The following is a 25,489-nucleotide window of genomic DNA, read 5'->3' as shown; positions in this document are numbered from 1 at the left end:
GAGTTTGTTTATTTTTAAGTTTTTAATTTAATTTAATATATAAATTAACTCATAAAATTATATAATTTTTACAAGTAAACTCGCAAGTTTAATAACATTGATGGGGATATTGAAACCGAGATCATGCATTAATTATTCAGGTTCGTTTAATCTGAAGATGATCTTAAAAGAGGAGAATTTCTAGAGGAAACAAGTACAAACTCAATTTTAGGACAATACAACAAGAATTTGATACGATGTTATTAGTTCAGAACTACACAAACCCAAAATGAAACGGCAATCTAAACAATAACAGTCCAGCCCATCATTACGTAGGAATAATGAAACTAAACAAGATAAAATCCTAGAATACCGATTTTACGGAAGTGATAGTCTGTATCAAAGTGAGGACCAGGAGGATAGCTGCTGCAACAGTTCCAGTACCTCTCCAAACAGTGGGGAAATATACATGTCTCAAGTTTGCCTTCATATGGTTCCATCGGTGCTCATAGTGGCCATTCATCTGACGACAGATATCATCATAACAAGTACTGGAATTGTCTCCAATATTTTCGTTAAGCTTGTTAAACATATTTGAAAGTTCGGCATTGTCACCTGGCCAGTGGAGAATGATTCCCTTTCTGACTAGCAAATCCACGTCTTCTGCACTGTTGATAAGATTGTCCATAAACCTAATGTAATTGCATATGTAAGCTTCATTCGGTTTGTAGCACTGCTCCAAGGCCATGATATTTCGTACAAAACGTTCGAAGCTGTAATCAACTTCCACGCGTGGTATTTCCAACACTCCTTTCTCAAATCTTATGTTAACCATGCATTTCTCTTTGGCGACCCGAAACCTCACTCCTGCCTTGCGAAGCATGACGGCGCTATATTTCAGCTTGACAGTATGACAAGTAAAACTTCTCTCAATGACTCCATCCAGCATTAAATTCCTTAGTAAATCAGTGAAGTGCCTGCTTCCCTTTACTTTCGGGTCGGTGATTACCACTTCTGAAAACGCAATTTTTCCAAAATGAAAGGCAGCAAGACTAAGAAAAGGAATGCTTGGTATCTCTTGGCGAGCGCGATTGACCTCGTCATATATTTCCTCAATAATGAAGAAAGGTAGTTGGTTTTCAAGTAGCTTCAAGTCTTCTTTTATGTCGCACATCATCCATGGCTCTAAATTCTTAGGACCATCAACATCATTTGACTCCTTTATAAACTCAATAATGAAGACGGCATCCAGCAGGATCATCTCTATGAAATCCCTGCTCCCAATTTCGTTGAAGTTCTTTGAATAATATTGTCGGATATTCTTTTCTTTATTCCGAATGATATTCACAAGATCCATAATTCTTTCGTCACTCAACTTATTCTCTTTAAACTCTCTAAAACATATCAATTTCTCCCTCTTCATGATCTCTAGTTTGGCATCGCCGTGGTGAAGAGGACCTATTGAAATCAGTTGTGGAGTGTAGGCTTCCGGTTTTACGTTTCTGAGCAAATTGGGCACCTTGTAGATACAGCACTCAGACAGGTCCTGTTGAGGTATGCACGAATCCACCATACTGTTAAGCGCTGTCACAATATCTCTAGTCATATCATAATCTTCCCCATTTGATGCTCTTGCTTCTTCAAATTCGTTATTCATTTCCAGTCTGCAGGTTCGGTGAAACAAACCAAGAATGAATGGAAGGGGTATATATATAGCTCAATTTTGATTTTTTTTTGAGATATATGTACTAATATAGTAATTTCTGTGTTATTTCACAAAATGAAGGCACTTTTTTATTCATGACATTTTATGTTCCTGAATTTAGTAGCACCAATAACACTTTTTTAATTTTTTTCTCATGTACAATCTATCAATAATCTCTCTATTCTACATATAACTCAAACTTTCATGTCCTTTTTTACGACCCTATATCTTTCACCAATAACGCTTTCTTTCTTCTTCTTTTTTCTACCTCTCTTCCTCTAACTCATTTTCTTCTTCTCTATATATCCCCCTCAATGAAACTCATTCTTTTCTCTCTCTTTATCACTTAAACATACATTTTTTTCTTCATATCCACCTCTTCTGCTCTAAATCAATCTCTTTTAAATTCCAACTAATTCTCTTTTCATCTGTCTCCTACACTCTATTTCACTCCTCCTTCCATCCCTCTCATTTTAACACATTACCTCACCTTTTAAAATCTACCAAGGGTAAGCATCTATTATATTTTCTCTCTCTTATAAATTATCATTTTATCAATGCAATCATTTTTCTTTTTTTAAAAAAAAATATGCAGATTCCTCTATTGAGAACAACAAATTTTGAGGTTGCTCCGTTACCCAAGAAAACAAAAAAGAAATTTGTGAAGGTTAGCAAACTTCAAGGATGTTCAAATTCTGGGCATCCATTTGTCCAAATCTTGAACTTTTACTACATTTGTTTGTACAAATCTTGGACTTCTACTTGAAAAAAAAAAAAAAGAAGAAGATAAATTTGAAAAAAAAAATAATAATAAGATAAGTAAATTGCAAACCAAAGAGTTGGCCCGACGCTATTTTTTAAAAATAAAAATTCTAAATTGCTAGATAATAATCCATGAAAAAAAACTGCACAAGTCTTTTACGAATGGAATTTGAGTCTGGATGACCTAACATGAATCCCAGTAATTTGAATAGAGAATTGTCATTTTTCTGATTTTTTTTTATTTTCTTATTCGTTTTTTTTTACTCCGAATCTTTTTAATCAATCAAACAAGTCGAGTAATCCTGGTAAACTAAATTATCTAAATTTTTATACCCTATTGGTTTGGATAAATTAAGTGTTTTTTTTTATTATTAAAATGGATTAACTAAAAGCTAACTTGATATTTGTGTTTCGTTATTGAATTGAAAATGATGTTGGCACTATCTCAAAGAAAGAAAGAAAGATGAAGTCAGCTTGGAATGCTTATACATATATTGAACCATGCACGTAATGTCTGCAGAGCTTAAAACAATTCCAAAACTTAAAATCTCAAAAAACTAGACATTTCAGAGAACAAAACAAGTTAATGCTGACCTGAGGGAGATCAGACGACTGTATCTCTATATATATGTTCCCAAGCAGCGAGCCTCTTTTCCTCTCTCTCTCTCTCTCTCTCTCTCTCTTGCTCTTACCAAGCCAAATGGTTGCGCCAAATATATATGCAAGGACTGGTAATTGAAAATCACAATAATAAAGAGGATTGTTTATTAGATTCTGTTTTGTATGAATTTTCGTAAATTGATTTAAGTTTTTTTTTTTTTACTTTTAATTTATTGATTCTTCTTATACTGCTTCTCTTCTTCAAAAAATTGATTCAAATCATTTTCATCAAGCATATTTTTAACTTAAGATTATTTTAAACTTATTGTTATTATTATCCCAAGTTATTTATAAAAAGAAACTTTTGAATTATTGTTCTTATTGTGTATGTTTCCCATCAATGGTGGGTCTTAGCATGACACTAGCATAATTCACTTCTCTTTTCTTTCTTTTCTTTTCTTTCTGAAAGTATATGACCATTTTGTATTCTTCTTCTGTTTTTGTGAATGTATGAGTTTGATAAGAAGAATCAAGACAACCTTTGTTCACACGCATATGGGTTTATATTTCACTTTTCTTTTCTTTTTGAATGTATATGACCACTTTTTTCTTTTTCTTTTTTAAGACTGTATGAGTTTAATAAGAAGAATAAAGACAACCTTACCTTATCAACTCTCATGATCTGCTTTTCACAAAAAAAAAAAATAAAAAAAATATCACATCACATATGATATAGTATTTTTATGGCGTTGAGAAAAAGAAATTTGAGACATACAATATGCATTTTGTAAGTTAGATAGATATATTAAAAAGCAATTTTATAGTAATTTTTTTTTTCTAAATGATCAAACAGTCACACTCTCCACGTGCGGGATTAAGAGTTTTTTTTCTAACAAAAATAAAAAACCCTTTTAAATGTTGTCATTAACCTAGTTTACATGTACTTAATCCTCTTATAACTTGGTATGTTAGGGATTCCATGCAGACCGCCAGAAGCTAACTAATTAAGATTAACTTGTTATACACTTTATACCTAGCTTGTTAGGATCTTAGCATAATTCACTTCTCTGTTCTTTTCTTTCCTTTTCTTTTCTTTTCTTTCTGAAAGTATATAAACACTTTTTTTCTTTTGTTTTTAAGAATGGATGAGTTTGATAAGAAGAATCAAGACAACTTTTTTCACACCCATATAGGTTATATTTCACTTTTCTTTTCTTTTTGAATGTATATGACCACTTTTTTAATAAAATAAACCAAGAATCATATATATCAATAAATAATAAATAAATTATTAACACTAATTGAGTCGAGAAGTTAAGAGATAAATATATATTAAGATATTTAATCTTTGTATTGTGAGTTGCTTTTCAAAATTATTTTATTTAATTATGCAACAATAAAATTGTTTTTTATAAGAAAAGTAATAATTTAAATTCTATCGAAACAAAATATTTTTCTTGTATAATTCCATATATCTATTTTTATTTCATATAATTTTTTTTTTCAACATTTTTTATATGGGTTCTTAATTCAATAAAAACCAAAATTTATTAGAATAAAGATAAAAAAAATCTGGACGACTTGAAATACAATTAAAAAAAGGATCTCTTTAATTAAAATGTCTTTATCTTATTAAGGTGCTTCCTTTTTTTTTGGCATTTTTCTCTTACAAAATATTTGTTTCATAGACAGGAACTTATAAGAATCATAGAAGGAAGCTTGAATAAAATAAAGTTTATTTGAATAATTTTAATGTGAATATCTTAAAATAAATAAGAACTAATCCTCATTTTAAAAAAATTGAGTTAGACTATGCTCATTATTTTATTTTTAAATTCTTGATCTGTCAAGTTATATGGGACTAAAGTCAATACTTTCTAATTTGAATCATTTTTCAATGTAATTGAAATTATATTTTGTCTCCCCGTTATCTTCTCTTTCTCTCCTCTTCTCTTCCCCTTTCTCTCTCGAGAAGCCTTATGTTTCTCTCTTTCGGTCTCTCCTTTCTTCATCCAAGAAACTATCGGTCTCTCTCTCTCGGTCTCCCTCCTTTCTTTCTCCTCTCTCCCCCCTTGTTTTCTGCCGTTTTCTCCCCCTCCTTCTCCCTTTCAGGTCACTATTTGTAGGGGCAGGGGGAGCAGGTTTGACCCTGCCCCGTCCCATCACTGCCCATGCATGGGGTGCACATCTCCTACACTGTTGCGACGCCAGTCGAGGTGGCCAATGGAGGCGTCACTTGCGGGGCACGACTTCTCTGTCTTCTCATCATGAGGAGGTGCGGGTGGCATCTGGTTTTGGTTTTAACAGGGCACATGGGGAGCGAGGAAGAAACAAGGGGAAGAAAACAAAAAAGCTCCCTACTGCACATACAGGGGAAGAAGAAGAAGAAACGGTGCCGCCTCAAAACAACACCGTTTCATCTCTTTTTTTTTTTTAAACGCATGAAACGGCGTCGTTTTGCTTAAAATGCATTGTTTCATTTAAATGAAAACTGGCACCAAAGTGCCCGATTACAAGTCAATCCTTCAATTTGCACATGTTTTCCATTTTGGTCCTTGGTCTCGAATTTCTTCAATCAAATCCCTTATTGACCCTAAAATTTAATATTTATGTAATTAAGGCCCTGATTTGACCAAATCTGTAAGATCCCACATCGGCGGGTGAGGGGTGTGTTGCTGGCCTTATAAGTGGTGCTGGTTGCCAACTTGACATACGCGTCTTGGGAAGTCAGGCCCCACGGTGGGCTCGCTTCTGCAAGAACAAACCCGTGCGGGCCTGTGGGACCCAAAGCGGACAATATATGGTGGGAGGGCCAGGTTCCGCCGCGTAACTCTGCCATACGCGTTTTGGGGCGTCAGGCTCAGAAATGAGCTCACGTCACCAGGAATAAAACCGTGAGGGCGGTAAGGCCCAAAACGGACAATATATGGCAAGTTGGGTCGGGCCGTTACATTTGGTATCAGAGCCGACCTCACTGGTTGTCCGGTTAGGCTAACGGGATCGTCGGGCTCCTTAAGGGGGGTGGATTGTAAGATCCCACATCGGCGGGTGAGGGGTGTGTTGCTGGCCTTATAAGTAGTGCTGGTTGCCAACTTGACATACGCGTCTTGGGAAGTCAGGCCCCACGGTGGGCTCGCTTCTGCAAGAACAAACCCGTGCGGGCCTGTGGGACCCAAAGCGGACAATATATGGTAGGAGGGCCAGTTCCGCTGCGTAACTCTACCATACGCGTTTTGGGGCGTCAGGCTAAAAAATGGGCTCACGTCACCAGGAACAAAACCGTGAGGGCGGTAAGGCCCAAAGCGGACAATATATGGCAAGTTGGGCCGGGCCGTTACAAAATCAACTCTCCAAAATTATAATTTAACCTTAGAACTTTAATTTCTTCCAATTAAAACCCAAATTGACTTAAATTTTTTTTTTTTCCTGCAATCAACCCTCCATAAATTCAATTAAACCTTTAATAAAATTTAATTGAGTCTATCAACATTTGATTTTGTACTTTTCTTCCTCAAATAAAATTTTCTTAATCAACAGGGCTCTCACCGGTCAATGATATACTGTCAAATTTCAATATTTGTATTTTGGACCTCCTAAACCAATTTTTTTGATCATTGTTTGGGCGCTCTGGCATCCTCTTTTCACTGATATATTTATTTTTTTGATATATTATTCTTTTATTTATTATTTTTTTATTTTTTATTTTTATTTATTTTTTGTATTTTCTCTTTTCTTGTGCGGAGACCCAAAAATAGATTACAACAACATCCAAAACCTTTTTCTTTTCAATAATACCTCTCAGAAAACATTTTAGCGTGTCGTTGGACGTCATCCCGTGACAATTACTAAAAAAAAGAGAGAGTATAAGAAGGTAGTGGATAGAAGGCTTTGCTCAGTTTCTATGTCTCTAAACAGTCCCTCTATCCCCTATTTATGTAAGAGATATGGAAAACCGTTGCTGCTAGAATTAAACTCTGCCATTTTAAACCGTGAAACAGAAATAAATTTTGCCATTAAACACGACACATATTCTAGACGTTTTAAGGTTAATATCTAATGTTAAAAAATAAAAATAAAAAATACCCAGGTAATAAACAAGAGAAAAAGTGATCAACAATGTATAAAACCTGATAAATTCATTGTTGGTGAACTGGGGATATTGAAATCGAGATCATGCATTAATTATGCAGCTTCGTTTAATGTGAAGATGATCTTAAAAGAAGAGAATTTTGAGAGAAACAAGAACAAACTCAATTTTAGGACAATACAACAAGAATTTGATACGATGTTATTAGTTCAGAACTACACAAACCCAAAATGAAACGGCAATCTAAACAGTAACACTCCAGCCCATCATTACGTAGGAATAATGAAACTAAACAAGATAAAATCCTAGAATACCGATTTTACGGAAGTGATAGTCTGTATCAAAGTGAGGATCAGGAGGATAGCTGCTGCAACAGTTCCCGTACCTCTCCAAATATTGGGGAAATATACAAGTCCCAAGTTTGCCTTCATATGGTTCCAGCGGTCCTCATAGTGGTCATTCATCTTACGACAGATATCATCATAACAAGTGGAAGTTTCGCCAATATTTTCGTTAAGCTTGTTAATCATACTTGAAAGTGCGGCATCGTCACCTAGCCAGTGGAGAATGATTCCCTTTTCGACTAGCAAATCCACGTCTTCTGCACTGTTGATAAGATTGTCCAGAAACTTAATGTAATTGCATATGTAAGCTTCAAATGGTTTGTAGCACTGCTCCAAGGCCATGATATTTCTTACAAATCGTTCGGAGCTGTAATCAACTTCCAAGCGTGGAATTTCCAACACTCCTTTCTCAAATCTTATGTTAAGCATGCATTTCTCTTTGGCGACCCGAAACCTCACTCCAGCCTTGCGAAGCATGACGGCGCTATATTTCAGCTTGATAGTATGGAAAGTAAAACTTCTCTCAGTGACTCCATCCAGCATTAAATTCCTTAGTAAATCAGTGAAGTGCCTGCTTCCCTTTACTTTGGGGTCGGTGTTTACCACTTCTGGAAACGCATACTTTCCAAAATGAAAGGTAGCAAGACGAAGTAAAGGAATGCTTGGTAACTCTTGGCGAGCGCGATTGACCTCGTCATATATTTCCTCAATAATGAAGAAAGGTAGTTGGTTTCCAAGTAGCTTCAAGTCTTCTTTTATGTCGGACATCATCCAAGGCTCTAAATTCTTAGGACCATCAGCATCATCTGACTCCTTTATAAACTCAATAATGAAGACGGCATCCAGCAGGATCATCTCTATGAAATCCGTGCTCCCAATTTCGTTGAAGTTCTTTGAATAATATTGTCGGATATTCTTTTCTTTATTCCGAATGATTTTCACAAGATCCATAATTCTTTCGTCACTCAACTTATTCTCTTTAAACTCTCTAAAACATATCAATTTCTCCCTCTTCATGATCTCTAGTTTGGCATCGCCGTGGTGAAGAGGACCTATTGAAATCAGTTGTGGAGTGTAGGCTTCCGGTTTTACGTTTCTAAGCAAATTGGGCACCTCGTAGATACAGCACTCAGACAGGACCTGTTGACGTGTGCAAGAATCCACCATACTGTTAAGCCGTGTCACAATATTTCTAGGCATGTCAAAATCTTCCTCATTTGATTCTCGTTCAAATTCGATATTCATTCTTGAAGCACATACAGTACTGAGTTTAACTATTTCCGGTCTGCAGGTTCAGTGAAACAAACCAAGAATGAATGGAAGGGGGGTATATATAGTTCAATTTTGATTTTTTTTTTGAGATATATGTACTAATATAGTAATTTCTGTGTTATTTCACAAAATGAAGGCACTTTTTTATTCATGACATTTTATGTTCCTGAATTTAGTAGCACCAATAACACTTTTTTAATTTTTTTCTCATGTACAATCTATCAATAATCTCTCTATTCTACATAAAACTCAAACTTTCATGTCCTTTTTTACGACTCTATATCTTTCACCAATAACACTTTCTTTCTTCTTATTTTTTCTACCTCTCTTCCTCTAACTCATTTTCTTCTTCTCTATATATCCCCCTCAATGAAACTCATTCTTTTCTCTCTCTTTATCACTTAAACATACGACTTTTCTTCATATCCACCTCTTCTGCTCTAAATCAATCTCTTTTAAATTCCAACTAATTCTCTTTTCATCTGTCTCCTACACTCTATTTCACTCCTCCTTCCATCCCTCTCATCTTAACACATTACCTCACCTTTTAAAATCTACCAAGGGTAAGCATCTATTATATTTAATCTCTCTTATAAATTATCATTTTATCAATGCAATATTTTTTCTTTTTTAATAAAAAATATGCAGATTCCTCTATTGAGAACAACAAATTTTGAGGTTGCTCCGTTACCCAAGAAAACAAAAAAGAAATTTGTGAAGGTTAGCAAACTTCAAGGATGTTCAAATTCTGGGCATCCATTTGTCCAAATCTTGAACTTTTACTACATTTGTTTGTACAAATCTTGGACTTCTACTTGAAAAAAAAAGAAGATAAATTTGAAAAAAATAATAATAATAAGATAAGTAAGTTGCAAACCAAAGAGTTGGCCCGACGCTATTTTTTAAAAATAAAAATTCTAAATTGCTAGATAATAATCCATGAAAAAAACTGCACACGTCTTTTACGAATGGAATTTGAGTCTGGATGACCTAACATGAATCCCAGTAATTTGAATAGAAAATTGTCATTTTCTGAATTTTTTTTGATTTCTTATTCGTTTTTTTTACTCCGAATCTTTTTAACCAATCAAACAAGTCGAGTAATCCTAGTAAACTAAATTATCTAAATTTTATACCCTATTGGTTTGGATAAATTAAGTGTTCTTTTTTATTATTAAAATGGATTAACTAAAAGCTAACTTGATATTTGTGTTTCGTTATTGAATTGAAAATGATGTTGGCACTATCTCAAAGAAAGAAAGAAAGATGAAGTCAGCTTGGAATGCTTATACATAGATTGAACCAAGCACGTAATGTCTGCAGAGCTTAAAACAATTCCAAAACGTGAAATCTCAAAAAACTAGACATTTCAGAGAACAAAACAAGTTAATGCTGACCTGAGGGAGATCAGACGAGCCTCTTTTCCTATATATTGCAGCCTCTCTCTCTCTCTCTCTCTCTTGCTCTTACCAAGCCAAATGGTTGCGCCAAATATATATGCAAGGACTGGTAATTGAAAATCACAATAATAAAGAGGATTGTTTATTAGATTCTGTTTTGTATGAATTTCGTAAATTGATTTAAGTTTTTTTTTTTACTTTTAATTTATAGATTCTTCTTATACTGCTTCTCTTCTTCAAAAAATTGATTCAAATCATTTTCATCAAGCATATTTATAACTTAAGATTATTTTAACTTATTGTTATTATTATCCCAAGTTATTTATAAAAAGCAACTTTTGAATTATTGTTCTTATTGTGTATGTTTCCCATCAATGGTGGGTCTTAGCATGACACTAGCATAATTCACTTCTCTTTTCTTTCTGAAAGTATATGACCATTTTGTTTTCTTCTGTTTTTGTGAATGTATGAGTTTGATAAGAAGAATCAAGACAACCTTTGTTCACACGCATATGGGTTTATATTTCACTTTTCTTTTCTTTTTGAATGTATATGACCACTTTTTTCTTTTTCTTTTTTAAGACTGTATGAGTTTAATAAGAAGAATAAAGACAACCTTACCTTATCAACTCTCATGATCTGCTTTTCACAAAAAAAAAATAAAAAAAATATCACATCACATATGATATAGTATTTTTATGGCGTTGAGAAAAAGAAATTTGAGACATACAATATGCATTTTGTAAGATAGATAGATATATTAAAAAGCAATTTTATAGTAATTTTTTTTTCTAAATGATCAAACAGTCACACTCTCCACGTGCGGGATTAAGTGTTTTTTTTCTAACAAAAATAAAAAACCCTTTTAAATGTTGTCATTAACCTAGTTTACATGTACTTAATCCTCTTATAACTTGGTATGTTAGGGATTGCATGCAGACCGCCAGAAGCTAACTAATTAAGAATAACTTGTTATACACTTTATCCCTAGCTTGTTAGGATCTTAGCATAATTCACTTCTCTGTTCTTTCCTTTCCTTTTCTTTTCTTTTCTTTCTGAAAGTATATGAACACTTTTTTTCTTTTGTTTTTGAGAATGTATGAGTTTGATAAGAAGAATCAAGACAACTTTTTTCACACCCATATAGGTTATATTTCACTTTTCTTTTCTTTTTGAATGTATATGACCATTTTTTTAATAAAATAAACCAAGAATCATATATATCAATAAATAGTAAATAAATTATTAACACTAATTGAGTCGAGAAGTTAAGAAATAAATATATACTAAGATATTTAATCTTGTATTGTGAGTGGCTCTTCAAAATTATTTTATTTAATTATACAACAAAAAAATTGTTTTTATAAGAAAAGTAATAATTTAAATTCTATCGAAACAAAATATTTTTTCTTGTATAATTCCATATATCTATTTTTAATTCATATAATTTTTTTCAACAATTTTTATATGGGTTCTTAATTCAATAAAAACCAAAATTTATTAGAATAAAGATAAAAAAATATCTAGACGACTTGAAATACAATTAAAAAAAGGATCTCTTTAATTAAAATGTCTTTATCTTATTAATGTGCTTCCTTTTTTTTTGGCATTTTTCCCTTCAAAATATTTGTTTCATAGACAAGAACTTATAAGAATCATAGAAGGAAGCTTGAATAAAATAAAGTTTATTTGAATAATTTTAATGTGAATATCTTAAAAAAAATAAGAACACAGTAATCCTTGTCGTACTCTCTCAAGAGTTTGACGTCGAGGCGACCTTTCCTGGTAGCAGAAATTGATGTTGGGTGTTTTGTTTTGTGAAAAAGGCAGTCGCCACCTAGTATTATGGTCACTAGAAAACCAAACTGGTCTTTCAGAGATTCTAAAGCAAGGGACTGGTTGCATAGAAGGAAGGTTTTAGCACCCCTAATACGCCCTACCTAAGGTAAGCTGCTTGGTGTTTGGTTTGCCTTATAATTGCTATGGTGTTTATGTTCTCTAATCCCATCAGTTTTCTAGGATAAGTCTGCTCTGATGAACGAATTGGGTTCAAAATCTAAGGTGAAGAACCCTTGGCCAATACGGATCATACCTTTAGATATGTCTGTAGAGTGCCAAAGGAAAACGGTGCAGATCTCTTGAAGTCTATGTTTGATTTGAAATAAATTCGGAATTTATGAATTTAGAGACAGCTAAGATAGAAATCTAAGGAGATTCAATATGCTTAAGAGCTCATTTTTCCCTTAGTATTTCAAGAGTTTGCGACTCGTAAATCGCAAGAGACAGAAAGGAAAAAAAAATTAGAAATCTAAGGAAGTTTAAGGTGCTTTAAAAGCCCATTTTTTGCCTTAGTATTTCAAATTTTCATGACTCTTAAATTGTGGAATCAAAATTTGAAATGTCTCCAATTATAATTGAGGCTTCTTTCAAGGATACGCAATTAAATTGTTGTAAATAAAATTTAGGCATAAATCAACTCTTCTGTTAAAAATTAACAAGTTGTATTCCTATTAACAGTATTTTGGACATTTACCTTTCATAGGTTTATTTGCCCTTGTATTATTAAGGGATAATGACTCTGTTGTTCCTAAAGAATATTTTGATATTTACCACTTGGGGTTTCTTTATCTAAATATTAATAGTGAACAATGACGAAATATTCCCAAAAATATTTTGAATATTAACCCCTTTTGAGGTTTCTTTATCCAAACATACGTGGTGAATAATAACGAATTATTCCTAATAATAGTTTGGATATTAACTCCTTTGGGGTTTCTTTATCCAAACATTAATAATGAATAATAACAAATTATTCCTAATAATATTTTGGATATTTACCCATTTTGAGATTTTTTTTTATCCAAATATTAATAGTGAATAAAGACGAATTCCCAAAAATAAGATTTTTATATTTTTGAAATATTGGCCAACACCCTTTGGAATTTACAAACATGTTGTAAAATTCAAGATGCAAGGAAATAATAATTTTTTTTGTTGTGTTTAAGAAATCCATGCGAAAACACACTTTTGAAAGTTCAAATATTTGTTTTTTTTTTAAAAAAAATATGTTATGGTATTGGTCGTATGCAACACACTAAAAAACAATTTTTTATTATATTAAGAGTGTGTATGACAGTGTGGTAGCGGTTGCTTTTCAAATAGCTTTTTCATGCCGAAATACATATCAATGATGTTTTTTTATTTTTTAAAAATTATTTTTGACATCAGTACATCAAAACGATCCAAAAAGTACAAACCGCATTCAATTTTAATAAAAAAAAAAAAATTGGCCAAACAGAGGTTGAAACGCAGTGTCAAACGGTGTTTAAAACACAAACATTACAGTAAACAGAATTAAAACAACAAGTCATCACATATATTTCTAACAATGCAAGACTTAAACAGCACGTGTAAAAACAAAGCAGGAGGAACCGGTAGGGGAAAGAACTTTGCCAAATCTCATTCAAAAAAAACTTCGGTCCATAAATAGCGTGACCCACTATTTTCAACAGAAAAGAGTAATTTTGTATACACATAAAAATCAAAACTTTGAGACCCCATGCTATAACAGAACCCGTGAACCTGCCTCTCCCCTTTTCTTAAACTCAGGCTCTGCCATATGTTTGTATCACGCTAAAGGAAACAATCCAAACATCACGCCTTTGCATTACATATGTTAAATACCATAACTACAGACCCATGGTCTGCTACCCAACATCCTTTTCCACATAAAACAAGAATGACAATGTGAACCAAACACCTGCCAAGAGAAAACCTCAAATGCAGAGGAACCCCTCCCACGTTTTTCTTTATAGATGAAAACTCAATCTGTATAAAAAACCTCCTATACAAATCCCACTCAAGAGACACTAATCAGAGTAGGCGATGGATGATGGAGCCCTTTAAAAATCACGGTCCCTTGTAAAAACCATAACATAAAAGCATATCTAGCTTTTGATATAAGCAAAAGGAAAACAACTAGTAACCATGGATGGATCGGGGGTAAGCATGCCACCTTTCTTTTCAACAGAACACAACCATCCAAAGGAAAGAAAAGATTCTGGAACATGACGAAAGACACATGCAAGGGTTGTAGCATAGCAGGAAAAAAAAAAACACAGAGGCCGAAAACTATACCTGCAGATTTTGCTTGCAAACATGGAAAACAAAACGGTGGGCATGCAGTCCCTCACAACAAAAAAACAACAAAAACGCAGCTCTTAACAGTAATAGGTCTCTAGACTCAAAGTTCTGGATGTAACAATGAGAAAGCATGTAACTTTGCTGCTAATGGAAAACTAACGTCCCGAAACAGAAGTAGAAACAGATTTTTAAGGGAAAAACAAAAAAAACAAACCAAAATCTGTACATATGTTAAAGCAAAGGCAAGTTCAAACTCATACCTGCAGATCCTGCAGAAGATGAATACGTAGCTGATGGCAAAGCTTCCACCTTTTTGCCTCTAATGTCCCGAAGCAAGCCTTCCTCTTTTCCTGCCGTTGGGAGCTTTTCGAAGACCTCTTAGAGTGTTTGTCAGCCCCGGTTCGACAGATTAGGATAGACTCAAGGTAATCCGCTCCTGCTCTCAATGATTTTCGGCTTCTCTAACCTCAGCTAGTGTAGTTCTATCTTTCTTTTTCTCTTCTTTGTCCTCTCTGTTTTAAGCTTGTTCCCTCTCTTTAACTCTCCTTTTCTTTTCCTCTTTCTTTTTTTTCTTCCCCCTTCGTTTTACCAAGCAATCTCATATATAGGCCTGAACTGGAGACCACCCTCACATTCTCTCATCTCCACCGTCTCTGTTAGGGAAACAATCCCAGCCCTTAGATGATGATGAGGCTCCTCTTTGCGTCTTGTTTCACAGCTGGCACAGTAAGGTGCAAAACGGTTTCCTTGGACTGGATCTATTGAGTTGCAGCTGTACATTTTTGCATGAAAAGGGGGGTTGTGTTGTTTATGCCAGGTTGCAGAGGGTGCAAGGACGAGAGGTTTTCAAAAATTAGCAGGCAACGGTTGCAGAGGGACGGTACCGTTCTGAACAATGCACATAAACAGTGCCATAGGGGCTGTTTCAAAACGGTGCCGCTGCTTTTCTCAGCTGAAGAAAGAAAAGAATAAATGCGAAGTAACGGTGCCGTTGCTTTTCTCAGCTGAAGAAAGAAAAGAATAAATGCGAAGTAATGTATGACGGCGTCGTTTGTATTGCTGAAAAAAGAATACAGCAGCAGCCACGTAATTCATGGTGGCAGATTTTTCTGTCTTTTGCTGATCGTATCCTTCTTTTTTTTTTTTTTTTTTTTTTTTTTTTGCGGCAGAAATTTGCAAAATTTCTGCGGTAGAATTTTCACTTCCTCATTCGATATTCAAATATGAATATTTTGAGCTCTTAATATTGAAATCATGTGATTCAAAAACCAAAATTCATCTATACGTGTAGGATTACAACTTTCATGAAGGGTTCAAAGTGAGATAAAATTCTTTTACAGAACAAAATTGAGTCGCAATCTGGTTGGTAAAAAACATGGTCTAATCTTATTCAAAAACTGATGAATGCCGAGCATCCCAATATGACTAAGAGTCTGCCATAAAAATAGCGAGCCCTAGGACCCAATAAAAGTGTAGATCAATTTTTCAACATGTCATGAGTGACAAAAATATAGCCGGGATGGTTGGATATTGCATGGAACTAGATCAGAATCAAAGCCTAAGTTGGAACAAAAAGTTGCGACAATGGCAAAGCCAGTTTTTTTAGTGCAGCTTCTGAGAGATTTATCCAACCTTAGAAACCAGATAGAAAAGGAACAAATTTATCATTTTAAAGACTCCTAATTAGCCTAAGAATCCTGACAATTTCGACAGCAAAGAGGAAGGATAAGGAGAGCAGATGCCAGCTGAAACATGGTCTGAAAAACATTTTCTTTTCCTTTGTTTTTGTCAATCTCCCAACAACCTTGAACTAAAAGTCTTCAATTTAAAGGGGATATACACCATCTTCATTAACCATGCATTTCTCTTCGGCGACCCGAAACCTCACTCCTGCCTTGCGAAGCATGACGGCGCTATATTTCAGCTTGATATTAAGGAAAACAAAACCTCTCTCAATGACTCCAACCAGCATTAAATTCCTAAGTAAATCTGAAAGCCCATACTTTCCCAAATGAAAGGTAGCAAGACGAAGAAAAGGAATGCTTGGAAACACTTTGCGAGCGCTAATGACCTCGTCATATATTTCCTGAATAATGAAGAAAGGTAGTTGGTTTTCAAGTAGCTTCAAGTCTTCTTTTATGTCGGACATCATTCAAGGCTCTAAATTCTTAGGACCATCTTCAAAATCATCTGACTCCCTTATAAACTCAATAATGAAGACGGCATCCAGCAGGATCATCTCTATGAAATCCATGCTCCCAATTTCGTCGAAGTTCTTTGAATAATAATGTCAAATATTATTTTCGTTATTCCGAATAAAAAATGTATTTTGCTAATTGAAATGGTCGACCATTTGAACTTATTCTAACCAGTAGACTGGTTCCTTTTTATTTTCAAAACCAAAATCTAATTTATTTTCAACACCTCTTAAACTTGATTTCTTCATAACTCCCAACATATCTCTTATCTTGATAAAAACATCATATTTGAGTGACTTTGTGAATATATATGTGATTTGGTTTTGTGTCTTTACATTCTTGACTTTAACTTTCTTGTTTGCAATGTAATCTTGTAGATAATGAAATCTTCTGTCAATATGCTTTCTTTTATCATGAAATACCGGATTTCTCGCTTGATTGAAGTCTCTAAATATCTTTGGATTATTTCTTGTAAAGATCAAATCATCAACATACAAACATATAATAAGAGTATCATTACTTTTTTTTATCTTCACATAATACAATAAGAGTATCATTACTTTTTTTTATCTTCACATAGATAGCATATTTATAAGGGCATTTAATAACAAGTCCATTCTTTTAAAAAAAGCCATCCCAAGGGGCTTGCTTCAATCCATACAAGGTGTTTTTCAAATTTAATGTAAACTCTCGATTAAATTCTTTATGAAATGTTAAAAATTTTAACCTGAAAATAAAATGAGTTAAATTAAAATTGAGGGAATTAAAACTTAATGCCAAGGGAAAAATTGAAATGAAATGATAAGAGGAGAAATCAATTAGAAAATCATGGAGGGGGGGATTGAGAATTAAATGAAAAGATGGGGTTAATTTCATTGTGAATTGAGACCTTGAGAATGGTTGTAGAACTTAGAGATGAGAATCGTTGTGATTGATTGATTTTGCATATAAAGGGTAAATTAATGGAAAATATACATTTTTATCTCATTACACTACTATTGTTAGTGTGAATTATGATAAATGTTTGTGATGAATTGGAAGTATATACGACTATGCTAATATTGTGGAATGTAAATTTGGTATGGATTTCTACCATAAGCATGTTTTTTTTCGGTTTATTGTAAAGCCATAGAAAGGAAAACTGGACAGCCTTGTCTTTTAAAGTATAAAGGAGATTAGGGCATGAAAATGATAAAATTTAAGATATTTTTCTTCATAGGAGTTATAACACGAGGTGTTAGTTTTCTAGCGGGACTGACATTGTTTAATTTGGAACTCTAAAAATCCAAATATAGATCAAAATTTGAGGGGAGGTCAAGCTCAAAAATTGTAATGGACAATTTCAAATCTTAGCTTTCATGAGAAACAAGTCATGCCCAAAACTAAATTTTTATAACTTTAGTTACAATTATAATAAGAAATTGTGTTTTAAATGGTTAAGATAGATTGATCGAGGTTGGCTAACGTTTATTTTTGTTTAAGAGTTGTCGTAATATTAGAACTAAATTGTTAAGATAGTAAGAGTGAAATGAAATATAATGATGTATACATGTTGGTACAGGAGAGGTCTTAAGAGTTGTGCAGCAACAGAGGGACATGCCAAGAGCTTCAACAGTAGGTTGGTGTTTAACACTTTAATTTTTTTATTTATCAAGTTTTTAAAAGTAAATCAATTATCGATGTAGAATTTTAATTCATGTTGATAAATTGAAGATAAAGAGTTAGCTTTCTGGTAATGGGACTAGTGCTCACTAATAAGCAAAGGAACTAGCTTCCTCATTTTTATAATTACTATTTGATTTTCCCTTATCATTTTTTAAATTAAAGTTTTTTATCTATCAATTTGGTCCCCATTCTTTTGATTGTTACTTATTTTATTTGAAATAATTTATGAAATGTTAATTATTATTATTTTAATTTCTTCATCTTTCAATTTTTTTATTTTTTTAGATTTGATCTCTATTATTTTGATTATTATTTATTTTATTTGAGATAATTTATGAAATTATATTTTTTTCAATTTTATTCTCATTCAACTTTTTAATTTGTAAGATTTTTTCCTCATTATTTTAATAAATTTGATAAAAATAAAATATTAATAAGTTATTTTTTAGCTTATTTTCCATGACATAACGATGTTCTTTCATGCATGGTTATAAAGGCCAGGTTCAAGATCAAGTTGTGGGTAGGTGAAGCTAGTTTTTTTATCCATATTCTTTCATGCATGGTTATAGGGCTGGTTTAAGGTCCAAGTTATAGTTTGATAGATTAATTTAAATTAATTTATTAATGAAATAATATTAATTATATTATATTGAACATAAAAAATTAAAATCAATTTTTTTTAAGTTTAACAATTTAGATTTTATTTGAGTTTAATCGGGTTAATTTTTAATTTAATTTCAAAATAAATCTCGCTCAAATCTAAACTTGGATAATTGGATATCAAATCAACCTGGAAGTGAATATTAATAATTATGCTTTTATGTCTTTTAACAAGTTTGCAAAAAGTAATGTTCTCATTGAGCAAAAGTTACTACATCAAGAAAGGGGTGTTTGAGATAGTGAAACGGTTGCTTTTCAAAGTGTTTTTAACTTAAAAATATATTATAATATTAATTGTTTTTAAATTATTTTTGATATTAACATATCAAAACAATCCAATATCACAAAAAATTATTTTAAAAATAATTGTTTTGAAAACAACTTCAGTTGAAACACCTCAAACACCCTCGAAATAAGAAATTCGGATGTGCACATACCTGTTGACTTTTTGTTCATTGATTAAAAATTACATTTCACTGTGAGTTTTTTTAGTGCTATTATTATCTTGATATTTTTATCGTATTTTTTTTAATTGTAAATATATTAAAATAATATATATATTTTTTTATTTTTGTAATATCAGTATATTAAAATCATTTAGAAATACTTCAAAATAATTTGAATAATAATTTTAAAAATCTAGATTATAACACAAAAACAATAACTCATTTTTTCTAGTTCATTTTTCAGCTTATTTTCCATGTCATAACCAAATACTGGAAAATATTACCAAATAGTTTTCCAACTTATTTTCTATTACACTATCAAATATCAAAAAATATTTTTTCAAAATTCACTTTTAAAAAAAAAAAACTACTTTCGAGCCTTACAACAATACAACAAGAATTTGATACGGTGTTATTAGTTCAGAACTACACAAACCCAAAATGAAACGGCAATCTAAACAATAACAGTCCAGCCCATCATTACGAAGGGATAATAAAACTAAACAAGATAAAACTATACCCGGAATGCCGATTTTACGGAAGCGATAGTCTGTATCAAAGTGAGGATCAGCAGGATAGCTGCTGCAACAGTTGCCGTACCTCTCCAAACATTGGTGAAATATACAAGTTTCAAGGTTGCCTTTCTATGGTTCCAGGGGTTCTTATAGTGGTCATTCATCTTCTGACAGATATCATCGTAACAAGTGGAAGTTTCGCCAATATTTTCGTTAAGCTTGTTAATCATATTTGAAAGTGCGGCATCGTCACCTAGCCAGTGGAGAATGATTCCCTTTTCAACTAGCAAACCCACGTCTTCTGCACTGTTGATAAGATGGTCCAGAAACTTAATATAACTGCATATGTAAGCTTCAAACGGTTTGTGGCACTGCTCCAAGGCCATGATATTTCGTACAACACGTTCGAAGCTGTAATCAACTTCCAGGAGTGGTATTTTCAACACTCCTTTCTCAAATTTTATGTTGACCAAGCATTTGTCTTGGGTGACCTGAAACTTCACTCCTGCCTTGCGAAGCATGACGGCGCTATATTTCAGCTTGATATTACGGAAAGTAAAACGTCTCTTGATGACTCCATCTAGCTTTAAATTCCTAAGTAAATCAGTGAGGTGCCTGCTTCCCTCTACTTTCGGGTCGTTGTTTACCTCATCTGAACGCCCATACTTTCCCAAATGAAAGGTAGCAAGACGAAGAAAAGGAATGCTTTGTAACTCTTGGCGAGCGCGATCGACCTCGTCATATATTTCCTCAATAATGAAGAAAGGTAGTTGGTTTTCAAGTAGCATCAAGTCTTCTTTTATGTCGGACATCATCCAAGGCTCTAAATTCTTAGGACCATCTTCAGAAACATTTGACTCCCTTATAAACTCAATAATGAAGACGGCATCCAGCAGGATCATCTCTATGAAATCCATGCTCCCAATTTTATCGAAGTTCTTTGAATAATATTGTCGGATATCCTTTTCTTTCTTCCGAATGATGTTCACAAGATCCATAATTCTCTCGTCACTCATCCTATACTCTCTAAAACATATCAATTTCTTCCTCTGCATGATCTTTAGTTTGGCATCGCCGTGGTGAAGAGGACCTATTGAAATCAGTTGTGGAGTGTAGGCTTCCGGTTTTACGTTTCTAAGCAAATTGGGCACCCTGTAGATACAGCACTTGGACAGGCCCTGTTGAGGTGCGCACGAATCCAACTTAATGTTAAGCCGTGTCACAATATTTCTAGTCATGTCATAATCTTCACTTGGACAGGCTCTTGCTCCTTCAAATTTGTTATTCATTCTTGCAGTACTGAGTTTAACTATTTCCGGTCTGCAGGTTCAGTGAAACAAACCAAGAATGAATGGAAGGGGGGTTATATATAGTTCAATTTTGAATTTTTTTTGAGATATATGTACTAATATAGTAATTTCTGTGTTATTGCACAAAATTAAGGCACTTTTTTATTCATGACATTTTATGTTCATGAATTTAGTCGCACCAATCATAAATACTTGAAATTTTAAAATTTCAAGTTACATCTTTTTTATTTAAATTTACATCAAAATTTTAATTTTTTTTTATATTGCGGATAAACTTTTGGATGCCATCCACTAGTGAATAACTACTCCTAATAACCAAACCATAGAGAAGAACTCGTCATCACTTGCATGTGAGTTAAAAAATACAAAAAATAAAATTTAAACCAGAGATGTCTTAACATTTTAAAGGACTCCTTATGGCTCCATTGTTGCCCATACATTTTTTTTTCTCATTTACAATCTATCAATAATCTTTATATTCTACATATAACTCAACTTTCATGTCTTTTTGACGACTCTATATCTTTCACCAATAACTCTTTTTTCTTCTTCTTTTTGCTACCTCTCTTCCACTAACTCATTTTCTTCTTCTCTATATATCCCCTCAATGTAACTCATTCTTTTCTCTCTTTTTATCACTTAAACATACAACTTTTCTTCATATCCACCTCTTCTGCTCTAACTCAATCTCTTTTAATTCCAACTAATTCTCTTTTCCTCTGTCTCCAACACTCTATTTCACTCCTCCCTCCATCCCTCTCATCTTAACACATTACCTCACCTTTTAAAAATCTACCAAGGGTTAGCATCTAGGTAATTTGAATAGAAAATTGTCATTTTCTGAATTATTTTTATTTCTTATTTGTTTTTTTTTAACTCAGAATCTTTATAATCAATCAAACATTTTATTATCAATTGTTTAATCCTTTACTAAATAGTTAATAACTATTTTCAATAAAATTATCTAATCATTATAAAAAAAAAGAAAAAGAAAAAAAAATCATTATAAAAAAACGCATGATCTAGAAGGAACATATGTTAAACGAATCATTATGGATGATGCGGTTCAATCTACCAAATTTCATCTAGTTGCATCACACAAAGGCTATTAATTTATTTATCCCAACAAATTAGTGCCAAGAGGGTTGTGTGTCGTTTTGAAGTTAAAAAACATCGATTAAGTGGTAAGTAATTAAATGTTAATAATTATTATAGAATGTAATTATATAGGAAACATTGTAGTCATATTCTTATGTGGTAATCTCCACCTTTACTATTGTATATTGCCCTACTCATATATATAGAAAGGGTTGGCTAACCTATTAGGTTAAGCCTCCTAATTATTTCTCAACTTGGTATCAGAGCCTCCTAATATTTTTCTCTCTTTGCAGCCGGCCCTAATTTTCTCCCCCATGGACTCTCCTCCTGCCGCCGTTTGCTCCAACCTCTCCCTCCACCGGTGATGCATCATCACCGGCCAGCCCTCTTCCTGCTGCTGCTCTGCCGTTCCTCTGCCTCTTATGGGAACACAATCTCCAATGGTTCCTCTATCAAACACCCACCATGTTGTGTCGTTGAAACTTACGAACACCAACTATCTTTATTGGAGAATGCAGATGAAGCCATATCTCCTTGGTCAAGGTGTTTTTCAGTTTGTTGACGGCTCCTTGCCGTGTCCTCCATCTCATATGATTGATGCTTCGGCTGATTCTTCTTCTGCCATCAGCCCCTCTTTTCTTCGTTGGAAGCAACAAGATCAACTTATTTTGAGTGCTCTTCTCTCCTCTCTTTCCGTGGATGTGCTGCATCTTGTCGTCGATTGTTCTACTTCACATTGTGTTTGGCGCACGCTTGAGAAGGCACTTGCCTCTCCATCTTAATTCTCGGATCATGCAACTACATGGCTCCTTTCAAGACCTTCGGCAAGGTGATGCATCGGTTAGTATGTATATGCAGCAAGCCAAATCGTTATTTGACGAATTGGCTGCTGCTGTGGTCGCCCAATGTCCCTTTGAAGATTTCAATCTCTATGTGTTTCGTGGACTTCGCGGTGAGTTCAAAGACTTGGTAACTAGTCTCATAACCAAGGCTGAACCGCTATCGTATGCTGATCTTCATAGCCATCTCCTTACCCATGAGTTCTGCACAAGAACTCTTTTCACTCCATGGCTGTCGGTTCATCCTCTTCAATCACTGCTGTCTTCTTCTTCTCTGCCGCAGCAGCCACCATTGCTGCCAACACCTCCGAATTCTGCTTATTATGCCATGACTAATCACAGCCGAAACAGGGGACGTTCTAGAGGTAATTGGCGCTCAAACACCAACCGATTTCAGGCCCCAAACAGAGGTCATTCCGCTGCAGATTGGAGGCAAAATCAGTGGCAGAACAGGCGCACCTCTGCTGCAGATTTTCGGCCAAATCAGGGCAGTGGTCTGGACATGTCCGCTGCCAATTATGTTCCACTCCTGGCCATTCAGCTCTTCAATGCTATCAGTTTCGCAGCAGCACACAGCAGCCCTCTGCTCACCTTGCTGTTGCGAATGATTCTGCCTGCAACGACTTGTTTCCCGACACCGGCGCGAATCAACATGTGACGCCTGATCTTGCAACTCTAACTGATTCTGCTCCTTATCTTGGTAATGATTTCTTGCATGTTGGTGATGGTAAGGCCCTTGACATATCCCATGTTGGACATACTACTTTATATTCCCCCAAACGCTTGTTACATTAACTAATGTTCTTCGTGTGCCTCACATTACCAAACGTTGTTATCTGTTCAGAAAATTCTGTCGTGATAATCATGTTTATTTTGAATTTCACGATTCTGTGTTTTATGTGAAGGATCTCGTCACCAAGGAAGTTCTTCTTTCCGGTCGGAGTCATGATGGTCTTTATGTTCTCTCCGAGTCCTCGGCTACGTCAGTTCCTCAAGCTTTTTGGTCTCCTTGCATTTCCGCGACTGCCGACTTGTGGCATCGTCGTTTAGGTCATCCAACTCCTCGCATTCTAAATTTGTTAGTTTCTAATAATAAAAATTATTTGTACGTCTAAACGATCTTTTACTCAATGTCAAGCATGTCCTTTAGGCAAGTCATCCCGTTTGTCATTACGACCGACGGGTCACAAAACTTCTACCCCCACTTGAATTAATTTTAGTGATGTTTGGGGTCCTGCTCCAATGTTTTCTTCTGATGGTTTTCGTTATTTTGTTATCTTTGTTGATGCGCACCACTAAATATATCTGGTATTATCCGCTTGTTGCGAAATCTGATGTATTTTCCACGTTTCAACGTTTTCAGACACTTGTTGAGCGTCAGTTTTCTCTTAAAAATTAAATCTGTTCAAACTGATTGGGGTGGTGAATATCGTAAATTAAATACATTTTTTCAAACAATTGGTATTCATCATCGATTAATTTGTCCTCATACTCATGAACAAAATGGCACAGTTGAACGTCGTCATGACATATTGTCGAAACTGGCCTAACCCTCTTAGGACAGTGTAATGCCCCATTGCGTTTTTGGAACTATGCTATGGAATCATCGGTCTATCTTATTTAATCGCATGCCTACTCCTGTTCTTCAAAATAAATCTCCTTTTGCGTGTCTGTTTCATCGCACTCCCTGATTATAATTTTCTACGCATTTTGGGTGTCTTTGTTTCCATTTTTACGTCCATATCATGCTCATAAATTAGATTTTCGATCTTCTCCTTGTGTGTTTTTAGGCTATAGCTCGTCTCATCTTGGTTATCCGGTGTCTTGATTTAGAGTCTGGTCGTGTCTATGTCTCCCGTCATGTTCGTTTTCATGAATGTGTCTTTCCTTTTCAAAAGTCTGAACAGGTAACAACACCCCCGGTTCCCCCCACTCCACCTACCTATCTTCCATCACTGCAACCCCTTCCTGTTTTCAGCCTCTTCCTTCCCAACTCGGCAAAAACACACAACTCACCTTTGCCCCTTGCCGCAACCCCCCAGCTTGCTCCCCTGCCCGTTGCTTTAGCCGACCCTGCCTCACCACCCCACACAGCCATACTATCACCACATGCTTGTCTTTCCAATGATTATTGTGCAGGAACAGGTTTCTGACTTGCAGGATTCAGTTGCGGCACAACCTCTCACCTCCCCGGCTTCACCTCCTGGTCTGCAACTTTGTGTTTGATCTCTCCTCTTATCCTCTTCAGCACATTCCAAGTACAGGTGTTGCTACTCCATGTCCCGCTGCTCCTAAACACCCCATGGTTCTTCGTCCGAGACAGCCCAAGACAGCGCTGATCACCACCACGGCAGCCACCCTGCTACTGCTTCCTTCAGTCGGGTATCTTCTCCTCCCTCGCATGAGCCACTTATTTTTTCCTGATGCTAACAGATATGAGGCGTGGCATAATGCTATGCGAGAGGA

At 34.5% G+C, this 25,489-nt stretch overlaps 3 protein-coding genes across 3 annotated transcripts; all 3 read right to left on the bottom strand.

Annotated features, from left to right (window-relative positions):
* Positions 1–219: 219 nt before the first annotated feature.
* On the bottom strand, positions 220–3,224 carry LOC118038545 (UPF0481 protein At3g47200). The gene is made up of 2 exons (XM_035044924.2): positions 3,041–3,224; positions 220–1,643 (listed from the first exon to the last, which is right to left on the bottom strand). The coding sequence occupies exon 2, from the start codon at positions 1,634–1,636 to the stop codon at positions 344–346; it is 1,293 nt and encodes a 430-aa protein (XP_034900815.1). The 5' UTR covers positions 1,637–1,643; positions 3,041–3,224; the 3' UTR covers positions 220–343.
* Positions 3,225–7,438: 4,214 nt separating this feature from the next.
* LOC118038585 (UPF0481 protein At3g47200) lies at positions 7,439–8,722 on the bottom strand. The gene has a single exon (XM_035044989.2). It carries the CDS (start codon positions 8,720–8,722, stop codon positions 7,439–7,441), a length of 1,284 nt encoding a protein of 427 aa, XP_034900880.1.
* Positions 8,723–19,775: 11,053 nt separating this feature from the next.
* On the bottom strand, positions 19,776–21,065 carry LOC118038600 (UPF0481 protein At3g47200). Its single transcript, XM_035045001.1, has one exon. It carries the CDS (start codon positions 21,063–21,065, stop codon positions 19,776–19,778), a length of 1,290 nt encoding a protein of 429 aa, XP_034900892.1.
* Between the last annotated feature and the right edge of the window lie 4,424 nt (positions 21,066–25,489).

The sequence above is a fragment of the Populus alba genome, chromosome 17 (assembly GCF_005239225.2).
Source record: "Populus alba chromosome 17, ASM523922v2, whole genome shotgun sequence".
Classification (NCBI taxonomy): domain Eukaryota; kingdom Viridiplantae; phylum Streptophyta; class Magnoliopsida; order Malpighiales; family Salicaceae; genus Populus; species Populus alba.
The sequence above is the reverse complement of the archived record's forward strand: the minus strand, read 5'-3'. Positions and strand labels throughout refer to the sequence as shown.